This window comes from Stegostoma tigrinum, chromosome 23 (genome assembly GCF_030684315.1).
Source record: "Stegostoma tigrinum isolate sSteTig4 chromosome 23, sSteTig4.hap1, whole genome shotgun sequence".
Taxonomy (NCBI): Eukaryota; Metazoa; Chordata; class Chondrichthyes; order Orectolobiformes; family Stegostomatidae; genus Stegostoma; species Stegostoma tigrinum.
Genome location: NC_081376.1, coordinates 39,604,859 through 39,628,237, shown reverse-complemented (window position 1 = coordinate 39,628,237; position 23,379 = coordinate 39,604,859). Strand labels below are relative to the sequence as shown.

Here is a 23,379-nt window from a genome sequence, read left to right as displayed (position 1 = left end):
CAGGAGTTTTAGCTTATGTCAGATCTGTAGTTGAGACTAACTTCTTGGAGAACCAGGAGAGGTCTACAAGCATGTCTGATTGTTGTGAAAAGTGATTGACACAGACAAAATGATCATTGAAAATCAAAATAAATGCTTTAGGAGGTAAAATCCAACGTGTATTTCTATTTTAAATGTGATATTTTGCAGTTAGAGAGATCTAACTGTTAAAACGTACATGCAACTCTGAAATATTCTGCCTGGAAGTCAGTGGTGAGTGGAGTTCCACAGGGCTCTGTCCTTGGGCCTCTACTGTTTGTAATTTTTATTAATGACTTGGACGAGGGAATTGAAGGATGGGTCAGCAAGTTTGCAGACGACACAAAGGTCGGAGGTGTCGTTGACAGTGTAGAGGGCTGTTGTAGGCTGCAGCGGGACATTGACAGGATGCAGAGATGGGCTGAGAGGTGGCAGATGGAGTTCAACCTGGATAAATGCGAGGTGATGCATTTTGGAAGGTCGAATTTGAAAGCTGAGTACAGGATTAAGGATAGGATTCTTGGCAGCGTGGAGGAACAGAGGGATCTTGGTGTGCAGATACATAGATCCCTTAAAATGGCCACCCAAGTGGACAGGGTTGTTAAGAAAGCATATGGTGTTTTGGCTTTCATTAACAGGGGGATTGAGTTTAAGAGTCGTGAGATCTTGTTGCAGCTCTATAAAACTTTGGTTAGACCGCACTTGGAATACTGCGTCCAGTTCTAGGCGCCCTATTATAGGAAAGATGTGGATGCTTTGGAGAGGGTTCAGAGGAGGTTTACCAGGATGCTGCCTGGACTGGAGGGCTTATCTTATGAAGAGAGGTTGACTGAGCTCGGTCTCTTTTCATTGGAGAAAAGGAGGAGGAGAGGGGACCTAATTGAGGTATACAAGATAATGAGAGGCATAGATAGAGTTGATAGCCAGAGACTATTTCCCAGGGCAGAAATGGCTAGCACGAGGGGTTATAGTTTTAAGCTGGTTGGTGGAAAGTATAGAGGGGATGTCAGAGGCAGGTTCTTTACGCAGAGAGTTGAGAGCATGGAATGCGTTGCCAGCAGCAGTTGTGGAAGCAAGGTCATTGGGGTCATTTAAGAGACTGCTGGACATGTATATGGTCACAGAAATTTGAGGGTGCATACATGAGGATCAATGGTCGGCACAACATTGTGGGCTGAAGGGCCTGTTCTGTGCTGTACTGTTCTATGTTCTATGTTAATTTAATATTTGTTCTGTTGTAAATCAAAGAAACAGAACTGGCGTTCCTTCTTTGATTGTATTTGAATACTGAAATTACAAAACCCAACTTTAAATCAAAGTCAAAAGGTACCAGAGATTAGAGATAAAACTTAATTTTCAAAATACATCTCATGCAAAAGCCAAGTGAAAATTGCATAAAATTACATTCCTTATTTGATCAATGAAATGCACAGTAAAGAATTACATTTAATATTACTTACTTTGAAACAGTCTGAATAATAAACACATCTTTTCCTCGGACAGACTCCTGAATGTGTACTATTGTTTCTATTAGAAAGAAAATAAAAAAGTTAACAACCTTTAGTTGTTATTCACCTTTCTTAGTACCTACCTACGGAACGAGATCATCCCCAATGGATACAGTCCACATTCAGGCCTTCCCAATTTGGCTCCAAACGTGGCAACGTCTACATTCAGAACATTACCTTCCATCCCAACCTTAAATTCACATGGACCATCTCTAATGCCTCTCCCCCCTTCCTGGAGCTCTGTCTTCACCTCCGGCAACCACCTAGAAACCAATATCCATTCCAAGCCCACTGACGCCCACAGCTAACCAGAATACACCACCTTCCACTCACCCTCCTGCAAAAATGCCACCCCCCATTCTCAATTTCTTCACCTCTGCTGCATCTGCTCTGAGGATGAGGCAATCCACTCCCAAACATCTCAGACATCCTCGTTTTTCAAAGACTGCAACATTCCTCCCCGCACCGCGCCTCCCCCCCCCGCCATTGGTCGAGAACACCCATGACAGTGTCTCCTGCAACTCATCCCTCACAACAACAAAAACAGAATCTCCCCCCCCCCGCCATCCTCACGTACCACCCTTGCAAACTCCGAATCCAATACATCATCCTCCGACATTTCTGCCACCTGCAATCCGACCCCACCAAAGACATTTATTCCTCCCCAGCCTTATCTGCTTTCCAGAGGGACCACTCTCTCAGTGTCTACTCCGCACTCCCCTCCACTTTTCCCTGCAATCGCAGGGCCCAAGACGACTTTCCACATCAAGCAGATGTTCACCTACACATCTGCTAATATGGTATACTGCATCTGCTTTTCCCGTTGTGGCCTCCTCCACATCAGGGAAACCAAGCGGAGGCTTGGGGACCGCTTTCAGGACACCTACGCTCGATTCGCACTAAACAACTGCACCTCCCAGTCACAAACCACTTCCACTCCCCCTCCCATTCCTCAGACGACATGTCCATCCTGGGCCTTCTGCAGTGCCACAGTGATGCTACCCGAAGGTTGCAGGAACAGCAACTCAAATTCCGCTTGGGAACCCTGCGGCCCAATGGTATCGATATGGGCTTCACAAGCTTCAAACTCTCCCCTCCCGCTACTGCATCCCAAAACCAGTCCAGCTCGTCCCCACCTCCATAATCTGTTCTTCCTCCCACCTATCCCCTCCTCCCACCTCAAGCCCCACCCCATCTCCTACCTACTAATCTGATCCCACCCCTTTGACCTGCCCGTCCTCCCTGGACTGACGTATCTCCTCCCTAACTCCCCACTTACGCTCACCTTTACTGGCTCCATCCCCATCTCTTTGACTTGTCTGTCTCCTCTCCACCTATCATCTCCTCTATCCATCTTCTACCTGTCCCCCCATCTCTTGCTATTTATTTCAGAACCCCCTTCCCCTCCCCATTTCTGAAGGAGGGTCTAGGCCCGAAACATCAGCCTTCCTGCTCCTCTGATGCTGCTTGGTCTGTGTTCATTCAGCTCTACACCTTATTGAGTTTCATTATACATTGCTGATCACCATTTTTCCACAGATTAAATCTCAATAATTACTTCAATGTAAAAATTATAACATAAGATGGAGAACAGATTCACTCAACAATTTAAGGATGTCTGACATCTATAAAAAGCAAGGAACATTGTCCCATCGAAGCAACTAGAGAGAGATGGAGAAATTCTACCTTGTTAAAATATTACATGAACTATATATTCTGCATTTTCATTAAACAGAAGATTTTAGACCATAATCCCTGTTGTTATTTCCAGGACCTGTGACTGCACAGAACAAAACAAGACAATATATTTGCACATGTCACAAAGAGGTGCAACCACTTTTCTCTCATTGCACTGTAATTTGTGCCCCTGTACAAAGGCCCCAGATTAGGTAGTCACCAAAAGAGCAAAATGGTCAGGTTTCATCTCCTTGAAGGTGGTATTGCAGGCAGGAAGGGTAGTGAAGGCTGCATTTGGTACATTTGCCTTTACTGGTCAGTGCATTGAGTATGGGAGTTGGGAATCATGTTGCGGTTGTACAGGATATTATTCAGGCCACTTTTGGAATACAGCGTGCAATTCTGGTCTCCCTGCTAGAGGAAAGATGTAGTTAAACTTGAAAGGATGCAGAAAAGATTTACAAAGGATGTTGCTGGAGAGTTTGAGCTATAGGAAGAAGCTGAATAGGCTGGGGCTATTTTCGCTGGAGCACTGGAGGTTGTGAGGTGACCTTATAGAGGTTTATAAAATCATGAAGGGCATGGATAGGGTAATTAGCCAAGGTCTTCACCCCAGGGTAGGAGAGTCCAGGATGAGAGGACATGAGTTTAAGGTGACAGGGGAAAGATTTAAAGGGGACCTAAGGGCAACTGTTTCACACGGAGGGTGGTGCATGTACAGAATGAGATGCCAGAAGTAGTGGTGGACGGTGGTACAATAAGAACATTTAAAAAAGCCTCTGGATGGGTATATGAATAGGAAGGGTTTAACAAACGGGACTCAATTTATGCAGGATATCTGGTCAGCATGGGTGAGTGGGACAGAGGGTCTGTTTCTGTACTGAACAACTCTATGACTCCATTACATTATGCCACAGAAAACAACAGGAATTTCTGGGGTCTACTCATTCAACAGTTAGTGAATCTGCAGTTTTCCAGAGATTTTGATGTTGACAGCAATGAAATTGATGAGAAGTTCCACTTTTCTGTTGCTTGTCTCACTGTAAAACTCCTTGAAACTATTTTGCTGAAAGAAATAACTAGGGTTTTAAATGGTTTATAAATGCCAAGATTCTTACAATTCCCAGGATCAAATTTAGTGTCACAAACTTTTTAATTCCAGATTTACTTCACTAACGGAATTACTTACAAAGACCCTGATATGGTCCAGAAAGGCAAGTTTTCTATCTGAGATATCTCAAATTCCTGCCTTGAAACAAAAGTATTCCAAAATACATTTTTAAAAATGCTTCTTCATTTTAGTCTCTATCTTAATTCAGTCAATCAGCATTTTCGATATCTGAAAAGAGAAAAGTGAAGAACTCAGCATTTAAAGTGTTCTGTATAGTGTGGAGTACTTCAATGCACATAGAACTTCAGAACGTGGAGGAGGTGGTGGTCTTCTGGATCTTCAAGCCTGCCCCACCACTCAGTAAGACCATGGCCGATCTTTTCATTGCCTCAATTCCACTTACTCACCTCTCACCATAACCATTAATTCCTTCACCATTCAAACAATCATCTTAGCTTTAAAAACATCCAATGAGGTAGCCTCAACTACTTCACTGGGCAGGGAATGCCACAGATTCACAACCCTTTGGGTGAAGAAGTTCATTCTCAACTCAGTCCTAAACCTGCTCCACAAATTTTGAGGCCATGCCCTCTGAGTTTCACCTGCCAGTGGAAACAACCTCCCTGCTTTTATCTGATCTATTCCCTTCATGTGTTTCTGCAAGAACCCCCTCATTCTTCTAAATTCCAATGAATATAATCCCAATCTATTCAGCTTCTCCTTATAAGCCAAATCTCTCGACTCCAGAATCAACCTAGTGAATCGCCTCCACGCTCCCTCCCATGCCAATACATCCTTACATGAGCAAGGAGACCAAATATGCATGCTGTACTCCAGCTGTGACCTCATTAACACCCTATACAGCTGTAACATAACCTCCCTGATCTTAAACCCAACATGTCTAGCAATGAAGGACAAAATTCCATTTGCCTTCTTAATTATCTGCTGTACCTGCAAACCAACCTTCTGCAATACATGCACAGGTCCCTCCGCACAGCAGCATGCTGCAATTTTTATCCATTCAAGTAATAGTCTTTTTATTGTTATTCCTACCAAAATGGATGACTTCACATTTATCAACATGGAATTCCATCTTCCAGACTGTCGCCCACTCAAACTAACTATACCCTTCTGCAAACCTCCAGAGTCCTCTGCATACTTTGCTCTACCACTCATCTTAGTCTTCCGCGAACTTTGACATATTACACGTGGTCCCCAACTTGAAATCATCTAAGTTATAAACAATTGCAGTCCTGGCACTGATCCCCAGTGGCACACCACTAGTCACAGTTCGTCAAGCAGTAAAGCACTCATTTATCCCCACTCTTTCCTTCCTGTTAGTTAACCAATCCCCAATTCACGCTAATGCATTGCGTATAACGCCATGCACATTTATCTTCTGCAGCACCTTGTTGAATGCCTTTTGGAAATCCAGGTACACCACGTCTATTGGGTCCCCATTATCCATCATGCTTATAAAGGCTTTATAGAATTCCAGCAAATTAGTCAAGCATCACCTGCCTTTCAATAACCCATGCTGCATCTGCCCAATGGGGCGATTTCTATCTAGATGTTTTGATTTTTCTCCCTTGATAGATTCAAGCATTTTTCCCACGACAGAAGCTCACTGGCCTGCAATTCTCCATCTTTTGTCTACCATCTTTTTTGAACAGTAACATTACATTTGATTTTTTCCAATCTGCTGGAACTGCCTCAGAGTACAGTGAATTTTGGAAAATTACGAGTTTATTTGCTATTACCCCATCTCTTTTAGTATTCTGGGGTGCATTTCATCAGGGCGAGGAGACTTGTCTGCCTTTAGCTCCATTAGTTTCGCCAACAATACTTCTTTTGTGACTATGATTACGTCGGGGTCCTCACCGACCCGAGCCTCTGTCATCAAATTACTGGCAAGTTATTTGTGCCCTCCACTGGGAGGATCACAAAAAATTACCTGTTCAATGCCTTGGCTATTTCCTCACTTCCCAATGTTAAATCCCCTTCTCATCCTTTTAACGACCAATGTTTACCTTAGCCACTCTTTTTTTCGTTCTGTATTTATAGAAACTTTTGCTACTTATCTTTATATTCTGACCTAGCCTGGTCTCAGTCTATCTTAATTTTCTTTAGAGCTTTTTTGTAGCTTTCCTTTGATGTTTAAAGTCTTCCCAATCTTCTAGTTTCCCACTAGTTTTTGCCACTTTGTATGCCTTATCTTTCAATTCAATAGCCTCCCTTATTTCCTTAGATAGCCATGGTTGCTTACATGCTTTTCCTACAGCCCTTCCTTTTCATTGGTGTATACTTTTGCTAAGCTCTTTCAAAAACTGCTCCGAAAATTCACCACTGATCCTCAACTGTCCCACCATACAGTCTTTACTTCCAGTCCACTTTAGCCAATTCTTCCCCCATCCTATTATAGCTCCCTTTGCTTAAGCACAAGACCCTGGTGTTGGATTTTATTTTCTCACTTTCCATCTGTATTCTAAATTCAACTGTACTGTGATCACTCCTTTCAAGAGGATCCCTAACTATCATTAATTATCCCAGTCTCATTACACAGGACCAGATGTAGGATAGCATACTCCCTCGTCAGTTCCATTCCACACTGTTCAAGAAAGCTATCACTGATACGTTCAATGAACTCATCCTCATGACTGCCTTGACCAATCTAGTTCAACCAATCGTCATGTAGATTAAAATCACCCACAATAATTGCTGTGCCATTTTTACAAACATTAGTTATTTCTTTGTTTATTGCCCATCCCAATGCAATGTTATTATTCGGTGGCCTATAGACTATGCCCATCAGTGATTTCTTTCTTCTTAGAATGTATAATTTTCATCCAAATGTATTCTCCATAGAACCCATATTATCTCTCATACCGCACGAAGCCGTCCTTAAATATCTGAACAAGTTCACCTTGCTGCTCATCTGTTTGTTGACAATACTGTAGCTATAGGAAAATACATCTCAACTGGATTAAAATTGCTGTTGGGAAAGGAGAAAGCCACAACAAAATAAATCACTAGATTATCTGTGGAAAACTTTCTTCAAATGTCCACAAGCACCACTGACCCATTACTGACTGCAAATTTGCAGGCGAAAAAAATAGGTTTACAGCAGACAAGATCAAACTATGATCCAAACACCAAACAGACATTGATTTTGAACGCTTTAGGATCTGAAGCCCTTGGCCAATTCCAGTTGTATCAATTCCTTCGGATGACGTATGTACTTCAAATTTCCAAATTATACAGGTTCACTTACATTACAACCCATTCTTATAAAAATATTTCACATGGCAAAAAGATGAAATAGCCATTTCATCAGACTTTGTCAGGAGTTGGAGAGGAAGGAGAGAGACTTGTCTACATAATCTAATCATTCTTTCAGCTGCAAACTGAGTAAATGTAAAGCAGGGTAAGCAGTATTCTTAATCCCAGGTTTCTCCCATTTCAGTTATATGAAATTAGCTTGGAATATTGCAACCCACCAAACCATACAGCTCAACAGTCCATAGCACATAACTTCACAAATCTGGGACTACAACTTCCACATTACAACTGGAGTGAGGAAGGAAAACAAAAATATTACCCTGGTACAGGACAAGTACTATTCTGTGACGGAACTACACAAGTACTTTATTCTGCAATTGACCAAACTTTGCTTGAATTGGGAGTAATGTTTCTCTTGCACTATGGTTTGCGAATAAAGTATTTCGTATCACCGAGAAAAGTTTTGCTTTGCTGTGACATTACAAGTTGCAGCAATCATTCCAAGATTAAATGCAGCCAAATCCACACTCACAACCAAGCTAATTAGCAGAAACACATTCTTGCTGGCAACAGTCAACTTATTACAGTCTATTTCTAAACGCATGAAGTTATTTTTCTGAAAGTCAATTCATAGTCTGTTTATCCCAATTCACAACAGTGCAAATCCTAACAGAACCAAAGCAAGTAACACTTTAATTTATTTTCCAAACAAAAATACAATACAGCAGAACTAAGGGAGCTTTCCCTTCACAGCAGCTGTTCATGTTTCAGCACGAGTTGCTGCAAGAAAATGTTTACTTTAATAAACGAATATGCTTCAGAGCATTTTTAAGAGTGTGGATTAGTAAATAAATGACAAGCGAGGTTGCTAGTTGAATTTTCACAGTAATTAACAATGTCATTCCTCAGCAAATCGAGCTGCCAAAAACGTCAGTCAGTAACAGAAGTCAACCTGTTCAAATCATTAATCCAGTAGCATTGGGAGTTTCTGCTCAAAATTATAAAGGATTTTGCTTTACCCTGTAGCAGCCATAACTTAAATTCCTTTTAACAATCTGCCACAGAAACAGATTGAAAATGTAACTTAAGGCAGGGAATCAGGCCTTTTCACTCAATTTTACTGCATTTGTGTTTATGCTTCAAATGAAGCTCTTCCTACACCCATCTAACTACCAACATCATCTTTCTAATACTTCTTTCTCGTTTAGGCACTTGACCTTCTCCTCAAATATCATTTGACTCATCCAGTCTATGCAGCAACAAGTTTGACATTGCAACCAGAGTCTGGCTGAAGTATCACCATCATTTTATTGGATTTTTTGGGACGATCATATATTTACAGCACATAATTTTTGATTCTGGCAAGTAGAAACATTCTTTCCATGTTGATCCGTTCAAACCCATTCACAACTTAAAGATATCTTGTAGATTATCTCAATCCTTTCTTTGGACAGGAGACCCAGCCTTCCTAACAGTTCGACCCCCACTCCAATCCCAGGTTCTTTTGCGTGGAATTTTTTTAAAAAAAGGTTTTGCTACAGGATGCTATGAAATATATGCCTGTACAGTGGTTGGAATCAGTGTCCAGAGAGCTACAATAGCTTACGTTTTGAATAGTCTCCCTTACAGGGAGCCTGGCAAACACACACAACCACACACCAGTTCCCACAGACAATGAAAAGACAAATAGGAAACAAAGTCAATTCAGACTACAGCACAATCCACAAGCATATATTGTCAGGTATATGGTTAACAAGATGCTGAACTTCAAATGTTGGATTCAATCTGTTCTCTGACCAATAATACAGGATTTTAAGAGTTAATTAATCAAAGTCCAATGCTCTAGCATTTCAACTAGTAAAAGGACACTGTTGATAATGAAAAACATTGAGTAACTATTTTTCAGTCATCACAATTCACATTGCAGTTCAGAAAAGCAGCTATGACCACAATATTCCACCAGAAAAACTACTAGACTCAATGCTTTACATTGAATAATAACTGGAATGGAAGATGGAGTTTAATTTAGATATATGAAAGGTATTGTACTTTGGTAAAGCAAACAAGGGCAGGATTTATTCAGTTAGAAGTAGGTCCTTAAAAGTTGGCCCTTAAAAGTTGGCTTGTAGAACAGCAAGACCTAGGGATTCAGGCACATAATTCTTTGAAATTTGTGTTACGTGTAGACAGGGTGGTTGAGAAGGCATTTAATACACCTGCCTTCATTGCTCAGGCCTTTAAACATACAAGTTGGGACATCACGTTGATATTGTGCAGGATGCTGGTGGGATCTCTTCTGGAGTACTGCGTCCAATTCTGGTTGCCCTGTCATAGGAGGGATATTATTAAAGCTGGAAAAGGTTCAGATGAGATTTACTAGGGTGTTGCTGGGAACGGAAGATTTAAGTTAAGGGGAGGCTTGATAGTCTGGGACAGCTTTTCCACTCATGTGGAAAAGGATAAGGGGTGACCTTATTGAGGTTTATAAAATCAGGACAGGTATAGAAAAGATGAATAGCAGTTATCTTTTCCTGAGGCTGGGGGATTTCAAGACCAGCTGTTATATTTTTTCAAGGTGAGAGGAGAAAGATTTTTAAAAGGACATGAGGGACAACTTTTGTTTTAAACAGTGGTTCACGTGTGGAATGAACTTCAAGGAGGAAGTGGTGGATGTGGGAACAGTTACAAATGTTTTAAAAGACATTTGGATAAGTACATGAATAAAAACTGTTTGGAGGGATGTGGGCAAAGCACAGGCAGATGATACTAGTTTAGTTTGAGATCATGGTCAACATGGACTGGTTGGACGAAGGATCTGTTTCTATGCTGTATGATTCAATGGCACGCTCCTACCAAATTATCCATCAATTAAAGAAAATATTTGCTTAAATTAGAAAAAGAAAACTTAAATTTCAAACAGTAGGACTTTTAGTCCATCATATCCATATTAGCAGAAAGTAGGCTAACCAGCTTAATCATAATCTCCAACTCTTGATTCATTATCCTGTAGTTACAGCACTTCAAGCTCACACACGAAGGTTTAATTGCTACACCTCTCCCAATCCTCTTGTTTAAATACTTATTCCAACTGCCCTCGAAGTATTCTGTTAATTATTGTAAAGCTATATAGGCCCTAGTTATTGACCTTATTGCTAAGGTAAACAGGCCTTTCCAATCTAACTATCGTAGCTCTTCATAAATTCATATATCTCAATTAAATCTCCTGTACTTTCTTGATTCCAACAAAACATATTTCCTTTATAATGGTAACTAGAATTATAGTCAAAACTCTAGGTACACCCTATTAAATGTTATATGGAGCTCTAGTATAACTTCCCTTACATTCTACACCTCTGATAACAATGGGAAGTACCCTATCTGTTGTATAAAGCCTGTTATCTACCTATCTCAATACCTTCAAGGACCTGCACTCCAAGCTCATCTGATCTTCTGGATTCACTGAGGTGAAACAGTGATGTCATGGTAATGTCACTGGACTAGTAATCCAAAGATTGAAGTTAACACTCTACAGACATTAGTTGAAAGCCAACTGTGGCAGCTGGTGGAATTTATTTTCTACTTTTTTTGTTTTCACTGCTTTCCAAGCTTTGTATGGATCTTCTGTCTTTTTGCTTCTCTTCGTTCTAAATGAAAATTCAGGTTCCCATCCAATTCTCCCTTCCCAAATTCCATCCTGCTATCTCATCAGCAACTGTAGAAAATTCTGCATGCTCCCGAGACTATTCTTCCCTGTAAAACAATCAGCAAGTTTGTACTTCAATCTGCATTCCAGAACACAACAGTTGTTTCAGTTAAGTGATGGGATAAATCTACCTCAAGTTTATGCATCATTAACATTCTAGACTGTCCCTCCTTTGGTTAGCTCAGGGCCACAGGCAATTTTAATTTGCAAGAGGATGAATTATTTCTAATGTGTACTAATAATTTCAAAGAAAGTTTGCATAACTTAGTTCTGTATTCAGAAAGTACTTAATTGACACATACAGGCATCATACTATAAATTAAATCCATTAAAAAATAACTGACCAAATGTAAAAACCCATTTCCATAAAACAAATTACACTCAGTCAACTTTTCTGTCCTTCTAATTCTACTAAAATTCTAAGTAATCTATAAACTATGGAACATCTTTGTTTTCATTTTCATACTATGCATCGCAGCTGAACTTACTTGGACCAGAAAAAGGAGCTCATGATGATTAGGTTCCCAATAGTCCAAAATATTTTACTATGTTACAATTGTCAACCATTATGTAGAAGAATTGACACTGCAAGGTCAGACATCATTCAGACCAGAGGTTTCTAAGTGTCAACAATCACATCATTAAAGAACTCTCATTCTGTACTTACTCTGATAATTTATGCCCAGTTGTTTATACAAGATCAAATAGAAAGTAGTTGCATTCAACCAGTGATGCAAAATGGGAATTACTGGGGAAGTGAATAAACTTATTATGGAACTTCTAACCAAATCCATCCATAGCCAATTCAGCATCACACTCAATAACATATGAACCTCAGAGATAGTAAGACCCGTCAATGCTGGAGTCTGGAGTCAGAGATAACAGTGTGTACTTGTATGGATACAGCAGGCCAGGCAGCAGAGGAGCAGGAAACTTAATGTTTTGGGTCAGGGCCCGACATGAGAAACCTGAAACATCAACTTTCGTGTTCCTCCGATGCTGCCCGGCCTGCTGCATAGCCTGCATCAACATACAAACCTCCTAATGAACAGGAAGGTATGGCTTCACTTAAATCATGCATTTTGTGAAGTGTCAGAATGTTGTCTTGCTTATCCCCCGTCCCCGACAAATTCCAAGGACAAATAAAGCACCAACTGGCATTAACTACCACAAACAGAAAATGAAGCTTCCAGGGAAAATCACACCCAATTTACTAGCATGTTCCTGAAGTGCAGCACGAAGTATTCTTGGAGTTGATTAATCCCCCCATCTGGCAGCCAAACAACAGCACATGATAGTTAATTCAACAGGTTTGAGACATTACTGATGGTAAGACTCCTCTAATTTTGTAGTTCAAAATGTAGATGCTATGAGAACAAGATGTTTTCATTTACAGTTCATGTTAATACAAGTGAATCATCCAAAGATTAACACCAAGAGTCAGCCAAGATTCTTTAGAGACAGTTGTTTCAGTTGCCATACCACTTAGATATTTTTAAAATCAACAACAAATACTGTGACCCACTTTTGGGCCAGATGGGTACCTGTATTCAGACGTTCTGACTCAGAGATAGGGCCAGTATCACTGCACCACAAGATCCCCTTTGCCTTAATGTTTAAATAGTTTGCAATCAATTTGTTCAGAGATGCTGCTCTGGAGCAGTTGGGAATTGAACTGGAGTCTTCTGGCTTGGAGGTTGGAACATTACCACTGTACAAAAGACTTTGCCACTTATAACTATCTACACTGTGAGGATCTGCTATAAGCAACACTAATTATTTGCTATTCCTACTGAGCTCAATTATAAAGGCACAGCCTTATAACAATACCAGCTATATTAAGCAGCGTCAGATCATACTAGTCATATTATACCTATCAATATAACTTATACTCATTATTCAAATGTAATAAAATCTCTTTAAAAATGTAATAAATGTTGTGATGAAAGTTTACCTAATTGTGAGCAGCAGATATTTGCAGGATCATTGGGTTTCTATCAGCTACAGCTGTCCAATTAGAATTAGCAACATGCATCCTTTGTTCCTGATTTTCAAGAGTGTAATTTCACTTTAACTAACAGATGCTTCCAAACTACTTCCCTTAACCTGAATAGGTTCTTGAATATTCTATCACAGATATGATCTCAGGATCTAAGAACTTAATCTTAGAACAGATCAGCATGATCATCTTGACTGGCAGAAGAGTTGAATGGTTTATCCTGCTATTTCTCAGGTTGTAGGAACTTGCTGATTTCTCAAAATATCCATGCACGTTAGATGCATTATGACCATTCTATTCTTATAGTGGACAAAACTCCAATTCCTACCAACACTCCCACTATAAAGTGTGGAAATGTACATGAATGCAAGAGTTGAAAAAGAAACTTCATAAACTGACACATCAACAATAAAAACAAAGACTACTCCACACTTTTTATTTTACACAAACCTAGGAAGGCCTATGATTCAAGAAAGCAATTTCGAACAAGTTTTCATGCCATGCCTTAGCTAGCCAGCCAAGCAACCAGTTAGTACGGATAAACAGACAGTGAAAAGACTTCCCCCACAATGTGGCAAAGCCCAAATCCAAAATGTGACCAATAACATTGTGAGATCACATAATCAGCATTCATACAGATGTGCACATGCAGTTTTGCTTCAGAAATCATAATTAAATCTATGGTTGATGGGATAAAGCCCTTCTTGGTTTCTTTTCCTAACTGCATCTTCGGATGCAGAGCAAATGGGGTATTTGTTTTGGAATGCTCAAAAAAAGCGTTCTCTAACAAGCATATCCGAATCAAAATTTTGCACCTTACAAATAAGCACAAAAATGGAAAAAAAAATACTCTTTGCAGCCTCAACAACTCTGGCAAGTTTATTCGAGGTAAATCATTGGATGCAAATTGAAGATACTGTGCCGGAGATGCCCAAAGCTAAAAACAAGCACATATTCATCAAAAAGGCAATTTAGTGTTGTAGGAGAGTAATACGGGCAATGTTTTGCTGTGAACTGCTACCTAATGGAATGTGGATTATGGGTGCCCAAACATTTCAAATCGGGTCTCTTGCCAGTCAAAACAGCATACATCAAGTAAACTATGCAACACCTGGTTGAGGGTAACACTTTCCTGTGGAAAATTTCTGGCAAAGTATTTTGAGATCACAAAGCTGGTGAGAAAATAATTTGAATTGAAAATTTTTAAACTTAAAAAAATACTGAAGCAACAACTAACTTATGTATTGCCTCAATACATCCTCAAGCCATCTAAAGATGCTCCTAGGGTCTTGTGGCAGAAGTTGTAGTATCAATATATTTGGTCTGTAGATCCAGGGTCAAATCCCTCTCATCCTGGAGGCACGTCATGTCCAAACAGGTGGATTTAAAAACAAACAAAAAGGTGTTTTACATACGACTTACTTTTTACAATATCATAGTAGAAGATTTTTTTTTGAGATGTCAGTGTGCACTAAAATATATATTAATCTTCCTTTGAAATTCATTACTGAATTTAAATAAACACTTTATACACAAAACAGTTGCTATGGTTTCACCAAAGGTCTCAGGTAAATTAACATTTTAGGAAGTACAAAGTCTGATGTTGTTTAGGAACTTTGTTGTACTCACGTTAACTGCCTCAGCAACATTTGTGCTAAAAATCCTGCAGTTTAAAATCTGGCCTGGCCCAAAAACTTAAAATAAAATGCTGGCACATCAATTGCAAGACCATTTTAACACACACATGCACACTGGCTACACAACCACTCTGGCAAAGGTTTACCAGATATTGTCAATCTTTTCAATCATGAAAATGGAATGAAGATGGTGGTGGAGGTGGTAAAGTGTGTTAAACACTTGTGCATCTTCTAATTCAAGCACCACCACACAAAAAAAAAAGACAGCGCGGTATGATAAAACACACCGAACAATGAATACTTTTGTAGATTCTTACATTTCAAACTGTCACTTTTGTCTAGTAGTATGGAGAACACGGGCAGACCATTAGCTTTGCTTTATATGCTCCTGCAATTATTTGGTTGTGTAACAGATGCACCAATGAATTAATTTAGGACTACATTTTACAGACTATTGTAGGTCTAATTGCCAGAGCGATTTCAATAATTGCAATGAGGTTTCTGAAGTTAAAAAACAAGTTATTCCTTTCTGTTCAGTCTAATTGCTGACACTGTTTACAATTATTGAGCCCAGGCCCAAGAGAATAGATTTTCTTGGTTTACTAATGAGATGCAAAGTTCAGTTCTGTGAGAAGTAGAGAAACCAGACTGCAACCCAGGTGGCAACACTGAAAAACCTACCTCCCACAGCAATAAGCTGCACTGTGTCATATCAAAATATACAAGGTTGACCCTGGCTTAATATACCTAAGTAACAGATCAGCAAGATCATTGCAATGTAAATGCATTACTATATCTAAGGTTTTGGAATAGATTAGTATATTCTGGCATTTTCCCCTCTCCTCCTTTCTGAAGGCATTAGCATTTGCAATTCCAGTCACTGAACTTTCTAGTATTTCATCCAAGAGAACTTGAGATATTGTTGGCCAACAGGGTTAAGGAGAATCCAAAGAGACTTTACAAATACCTTAGAGTCAAAAGAGTAACTAGGGAGAGAACAGAGTCCCTTAAAGATCAACAAGGCCTAACGCATGTGGGACTACAGGAGAAGGCAAGATATAATGAGTATGTCGCCTCAGTATTTATTGTGGAGAAAGATATGGAAGGTAGAGAACTTGGAGAAATTAATATTTTGAGAAGTGTCCCCAATACAGAAGAGTTGGTGCTGGACATCTTAAAATACATAAAGAGGATAAATCCCAAGACCTGATCATGTGTTTCCCATAACTGTAGGCGGCTGGGGGAAAGGCTCCTGGCCGTTTGCTAAGATACTTGTATCATTTATAGCCACAGGTGAGGTGCCTGAAGGCCAGAGGTTGGTTAATATGGTGTCATTATTTAAGAAAGGTGGTAAGGGAAGCCAGGGAACTATAAACCGATGAGTCCGACATCAGTGGTGGGTAAGATTTTTGAGGTGATTCTGAGGGATAGGGTTTACGTGCATATGGGAAGATGAGGACTAATTAGGGATAATTAATATGGCATTGTGCATAAGAAAGCATGCCTCACTAAATTGATTGAGATTTCTGCAGAAGTGATAAAGAAGATTGGTGAAGGCAGCGCAGTAAACATTGTCTATATGGTCTTCAGCAAGTTCCACACGGTAGACTGATTAGCAGGGTTAGATCACGTAGAATACAGGGGGAGCTAGACAGCTGGATACAAAATTGGCTTTAAGTTCGGAGATAGAAGGTTGTTTCTTAGACTGGAGGCCTGTGACCAGTGGATCCAGAACCACAAGGGTCAGTGCTGGGTCCACTGCTTTCTGTCATTTATATAATGATTTGAATGTGAACATGAGGCATGGTAAGTTTTCAGGTGGTAGTTTAGTGGACAATGAAGAAGGTTACCAGAGTACAACAGAACATTGACCAGATGGGCTAGTGGGCCATGAGGAGACAGATGGAGCCTAATTTAGATAAATGTGAGGTATTGCATTTTGGTGAGGCAAGTCAGGGAAGGACTAGTACAGTTAATGGTAACGTTACTGAACATAGAGACCTAGGAGTACAAGTTCATAGGTCCTCAAATGCGGAGTCACAGGTAGACTGATGGTGAAGGAGCTCATTGGTACTCTAGCCTTTGTTGGTTAGTGCATTGAGTATAGGAGTTAGAATGGCATGTTGCGGCTGTACGGGACATTTCTGGTCTCCCTGCTCTAGGAAGGGTGTTGTTGAACTTCAAACGGTTCAGAAAAGATATACGAGGATGTTGCCAGGATTGAAGAGCTTGAGCTATAAGGACAGGCTGAATAGACTGGGGCTTTTATTCCCTGGAACTTGAGAGGCTGAGAGATGACTTTGGAGTTTATGAAATCGTGAAGGGAATGGATAGGATAATTAAACAAGGTCTTTTTCCCCAGGGTAGGGGAGTCCAAAACTAGACGGCATAAGTATAAGTTGAGGAGGTAAAGATCTAAAAGGAACCTGAAGGCCAACTTTTCTACAAAGAAGGTGGTGCATATATGCCAGTGGAAGTGGAGAAGACTGGTACAATTACAACAGTTAAAAGGCATCTGTACGAGTACATGACCAGGAAGGGTTAGAGGGGTAGGGGCCAAATGCTGACAAATTGGGCTAGATCAGTTTAGGATATCTGGTCAGCATGGACAAATTGGACAGAAGAGTCTGTTTCCATACAATATAACTCAATGTTATCAGTGGCAGTTTCTAATTGAAAATCTAACGGGGATGAGTTATAAAACATTTTTGAACAGATGCTTCAAGCTGTGCAAATATAATGTAACATTTCTGGTTTGAAACAATTGTTCTATTTCATCAGTGTTGACCTTAAAGAATTCAAATAATCTTTAAAATTACACATGTGCCATTGACGCAGCAATTTCACCTCTTACACAACCCAATGTCAAATCTTACTTTTAAAGAGACAAAAACTATACACGAAGTGCTATGTTTCACAAAGCAAGGCTTAGAGTGCATCTAAGCCCTGAATGCATCAAAATTCCCAAGAAGCTTTATACGACTAAAATATTTTACATTGTGCACTTACCTCTGTTAGCTTCTTGGTAGACTTGAACTTTACCCGGTTCTACGCCAAGTCGCCTAAAATTGAAGATGAGGAATAACCCTCAAATAAATCATTCCTCAAAAACCGTACTGCTGATATTTACAAAACATAAAGGGCACAGACACAGGAAATGTCTTTAAAGGGTAACCAAAGAAACTGTGATTTTAAAAAAAGTATATAATGCTTTTGGGTGAGCAGTGGGTCGGAGATAGAAAGGAAGAACTAATACTTCCCTATCAAATCTGCATTAAAGCATATTGATTACCAATAGCCATTATATAATAATATCAACACCAACAGGCAGTCACATTTTGTGCATAGAACTGAACATGTATAGGATTGAACAAACTAAAAAAAATGCATTTAATCAACAGCACAGTGATTGAGTGGTCCAGCATAATGAACACTTGATCCCGAATTGACTGTTCGTCTGGACGACATGCTTCTTCATCTTCCTGGTGTAAGATGGGTAGACACTACAAATAGGCTTGGCTTTCTAATAACTGGAGGAAGGGGAGCAGGGAATAAAAAAAATGATGGCTTGTCAGTCTTAATCACTCAATGACCTCTGTTGGAAACCGTGCATGCTGCTTAAATAGGCAAGTGACAGGTTTCCTCACATTTTAGATGAATAAATTGCTCACATTTGAAAACTAATGACTTCACTGAGGTGTTGGAAAGCTTCCGTACTTGCGGCACACTTCATTAGACATTACCATATTCAGCACAAAAGAAAAGAAAGCTCAAACGTGGGGCAGACTATGGTAAAGGTTCACTCCAATAATATTTTCAAAGCGTAAATTCACAATGATTAAAAAAAAAATTAGGTTTTAAAGGGGTCAGGAGGAAACATAAGCCTTATATTCAGGGTAAATCTAATGAATTATTTGAATAACTGCACCCAAATTAACAGTAAGCATATGGAGAACCCATTTGACTGGACAGGGTGCAAAGATTCATTCTTTAAAAAGAAACCACTGACTCATCAAGCAACACGATAGCCTGGTGTCCAGAACAGGTTTTTAATGAGGTGCACAAGTCCAAGGATCACTATCACTTTTGTATCCTCAAAGAAATCCATATATTTCCAGCATAAGTAGAGAAAAACTGCCGACAGAGTAACATGTCATACAAGATGACAGCAGCTGGATCAGAATCTTTTGAGAACCGACACCAAAACTAAAGGCACATTCAAAAATTACAAGAGTTTGGAATTAACTTTTTGCTTAGGATTACATTTAAAAACCCCAAGGGGATTTGTTTCAATGACTAAATTTAATTAGAACAAAATGGGTGCAGAGATAAGTTTACCCAAATGAAAAGGTTCCAGACTGATAATGCGTAATTCTGACACTGGCCAAGACATGTTGATACAGGAATATCCAACTGCAAAGTTAACTTTAGCAGTATTACTCAGCATAGTAGATGGCCATTTGATCCATTCCCTGTGTCATCTGAAGAAGTTATCCCATCTAATGCCATTTCCCACCTTTTGATTTGCAGTTCACAGCACTTTGTGCATATCACAAATTTGATGAGGGTAGAAACCTCTAAGTCGTTTTAGATCTTCGTCATCTTAGCAAAAATATCGATGCCTCAGCTCTCCTCAAAATACCCGTGCCAATTATTTTAAGATTAACTCCTGGTTAAATTACTTTAAAAAAGGTGCAAACCTCCTTACCAAAACTACAATTTTTCGCATGTTGTTTTAACTTTCAATTGTTAAACTCCAACGTTTATGGTCATTCACAGAAGGCAAAGCTTTCTAAGTATTTGGCTACATGGTCACTGGCTGCCCTCTGTTAAGTTATTCACTGACTGAAAATTATGTAATCATAAGAGCAGGAGGGAAGGTCAGATTTATCTAATCTGCTATTCTCCAATGGAGGAGAGTGGCAGATTCTTCAAGTATTGTAGCTATTATAAGCATGTCCTCACTTGACACATGCACAAGCCCCAGGCCCACTTTCAAAGCCTCATTGGATAGTAAGCAGAGCAGGAAATGTTGCCTACTTTGGTAACTTCACAAAAATGATGGGCATGGAACCCACAATAGAGCTGCTCTTGTACCATAACAGTACCCGGTTTTTACAATTCTGCACCAGTGGATGGAGCAACTGTTCACCATGTTGTGAAAGTCAGCAATGGTACAACATAAAGTACTGAGAAAATGCTAAAATCAATTCCTGCTAGTTACTCTCAATTTACTTAAAAAGACTGCATTACATACAATTGAGATGCTGAAGCAGTACAAGTAGAAAAATAATGCACATCTTGCCCCTTAAAATATTTATTAAAATGTAGTAAAAGTGTATTAAGTCTACTCACTGAAAAAGGTTTGAATTTACTGAGGAGGGGTCACAAAAACACTTTATGCTTCCTCCCAAAAGTAAAGACAAAGCGCTAGAAATACGTTTACATAAATCAGTATTATAGCTAATTCTAATACATTGTCATCTGCACTCAAGTTTGAATCTTCAACCTACTGTAAAATCTAGTGCCCAAATTGTGCTTTTGTTTACATGAAGCACTACAGAATAGTTTATTCTGTTTGCAGCACTTTTACTAAGGGACAATAAAAATATTGGGAGTTTGCACACATATTTTGCAGTTATTAAGAATATATGCCTATAATTTGGCAAATATTATGATTGTAGGTGATTGCACAATACAGTACAAGCACTTCTATCAAGTATGGAATAGCAGTTTCAGGCAGGAAACTATTTTGAATCTAACATACTAGCTCTATACAAATTGACTCCACACATGGAAGTTGCACATGTATGTAGGTCTATATAAGAAGTGTGCAAGTGTAGGTTAATTCCTCTGTAGCAAAATACAAGCAAAAAAAATAAATAATAGATCAAGCTTATGATATTAATAGAAGAAAAAGGAATTGGCAAATAATGACATCTGCCAATATGAGTGTTGAAGGTTCACCAGAATGTTGCCTGGGATAGCGCATTTCAGCCATGGAAAGAGATTGGATAACAAAGGGTTTTTTTGGAACAGAGTAGTTTGAGGGGGCATTGAAAGCAGCTGTTCCCCTTTAATGAACAGTCAAGAACAAAGGGCCACACTTTTAAAATGAAAGGCAGGAGGATCAGAGGGATTTTGAGAAATTGTTTTTTCTCCCAGACGGTGGTAGGCGTCTGGAATACATTGCCTGGGACTGCAGTTGAGGAGGGAGGGTGATTTCACAACCTTTAAAAAGTACTTGGTTTAACACAAAGCGTCATTACATTCAAGGCTGTAGCTCTAGAGTGGGAAAATGCGACTTTTGTAGGCAGCAGTGTGTTTTTGGTGGTACAGATTCAATGGACCACAGGGTCTCTGCTGTTCTGTACACTTATGATTTTTAAAAAATGCTTTAGAACATAAGATTCTCTGTTGTTTCTAAAATGTGATGCACTTTTTTTAAAATAAAAAAGTCAGTCAATCCAGAGTAACATATGCTGCAAACGCTTTAAAAAAATAGATATTTGCTTACTCTGAAATTTTTCTGGCCAATTCTGTGTAGGCTGTACATGAATTGGCAGAGAACAGTGCCAGACCACCTTTGGTTACGTTCATGGCCGATGGGTCCTAGAAACCTCCTCTCGATATGATTTTTTTCCAACCCCCAACACCACCTAATGTCAATTCACCTGCAATTTAACAAAGATGTATTTTATTACAAAGTCGGCACCATTTTAAATTGAAACCACGGCGAGCACAACGCCTACGAGTTATTCGTCCTAAAAAAAAATTGCACATATCAGATCCACTTTAAGGCAAAATAAAGGCAGCTTTAAAAAAAAGAAAAACAACTCCGCCCCCTTTCCCTCCAAGCACAACTCCACGCTCTAAGCACTTGCAAAGGCACAGCGGGTCTGCTGCAGTTCCTGTCACATGCGGAGAGCCCCTTCGCCGCCTCAACTCGATCAGCGCCCACTTCAAGTCGCCTCGAATATTGGGCGAGGCCCAAAGGCCAAACTACGACAACAGCAGCAGCCCTGACTCCTTCCCACACCCCACCACCACCACATCGAGCCGGACACTCGCTGCCGGTGATCGAGGCGGCACGCTCCCACCCATTCGGGGTCTTTTGTCCACCGACTGGCGGCTCTAAGAACTAGCTGGCGAGACCGCTAACGGAAACTAACGGTCGGTTCAATTGCCCAAAACGGCCCTGCCACCCTCGCCTCACCTGCACCCGCCAACACTGCCTACTACCTCGAGGCTGCCACCGCGCGTCCCCGTACCCGCGAGAGCGCGCCCGCCCCCTAACGACCAGGGCACCTCCCATAGCAACCTAGCCACACCCCTGACGACGAACGCACCACCCCCTGCTAACCTGGCCACACCCCTGATATAACAAGAAGTGGGGTTGGATGAACACAGCCGGCCAAGCAGCATCTTAGGAGCAGGAAAGCTGACGTTTCTGATGAAGGGTCTAGGCCCGAAACGTCTACTTTCCTGCTCGGCCGGCTGTGTTCATCCAACTCCGCATCTTCTTATCTCAGATTCTCCAGCATCTGCAGTTACCACTATCTCTGGCAACGCCCCTGACAACCAAGGCACCACCCCTTGATAACCTGGCCACACCCCTGACAACCAAGGCTCCTCCCCTGTACACCCGCCTTCACCCCTACCAACCATAGGCCCTTCCAGTTCTGAAAAATTAATTCTGCTTTTCTCTCCAAAGATGGTGCTGCTGTTATGTTTCTCCAATATTTTACGTGTCGCCCATCCCTGACGACGGGAGATCCTCCCCTAAAAGCCCCGGCTCCTCCCTTGACAACGGCAGCCTCTCCTCTCCCGGTCCAGCTCCAAGACGAGCTAAGCAACGCCGTCCTCCGGGCTGAAGACCCTCAGGATGGAGATAGCCCACCTCCTTCACCCCATCCCCATAACAACCACCAATCAAGACGACGAGTGTCTCACCGCCAGCAAGACGCCCGGATCAGTGCAATATGCCCTCACCCCTCCCCGCGACCCGACCACGAATTAGCTCCGCCCACCCAGGCCCCGCCACTTCAGACCCATCATGTTCCGCCCCTTGCTCGAGACGTCTGGGCGGGGACACATGGTTATGGCCGTGGCGGGGCGCGGCTACACGTTGCTAAGTATCGACGTCGTGAGACTCCCCGCGTGAAGTTGTGACGCTGATGTCTCTGCAAGTTTTTCTGTAAGTGTCAGTTTGTAAAGGACTTGAATGGGGAAATATTTAAATAGCGGCAGAAATTCTTTTGTAAGAGCACAACCAAACTACTCTTCAGTGTTTTTTAAATCAACGATTTAATGTTGTGATGGGAGAATTAATGCATAATACCGAATTCAAGAGCTGATCGTAAAATGCTTTCCCATGAAGGAACTCCTTATCATTTGTCTATCCAGAGTAACCTTGCCAATTGCATTTCTGTAGCGCCCTTCTGTGC

At 40.6% G+C, this 23,379-nt stretch overlaps 1 protein-coding gene across 12 annotated transcripts in view; it reads right to left on the bottom strand.

Annotated features, from left to right (window-relative positions):
- Positions 1–22,954, bottom strand: part of prpsap2 (phosphoribosyl pyrophosphate synthetase-associated protein 2) — a 43,747-nt gene extending 20,793 nt beyond the window's left edge. For 4 of the 12 annotated variants that reach the window (XM_059654085.1, XM_059654084.1, XM_059654078.1 and 1 more), the window contains exons 1-4: positions 22,149–22,240; positions 21,450–21,606; positions 17,942–17,994; positions 1,479–1,545 (exon numbers count right to left, since the gene is read on the bottom strand). In XM_059654085.1, the coding sequence (XP_059510068.1) occupies positions 1,479–1,545; positions 17,942–17,994; positions 21,450–21,532 (203 nt within the window). In that variant the 5' untranslated portion in view covers positions 21,533–21,606; positions 22,149–22,240. Of the gene's footprint in view, positions 1–1,478; positions 1,546–4,392; positions 8,350–14,532; positions 14,649–17,941; positions 18,463–21,449; positions 21,607–22,148; positions 22,241–22,295; positions 22,398–22,597; positions 22,824–22,885 lie in introns of those variants that run through there. The other 8 variants (XM_059654080.1, XM_059654079.1, XM_059654081.1 and 5 more) reach the window with 8 other exon arrangements.
- Positions 22,955–23,379: the final 425 nt, after the last annotated feature.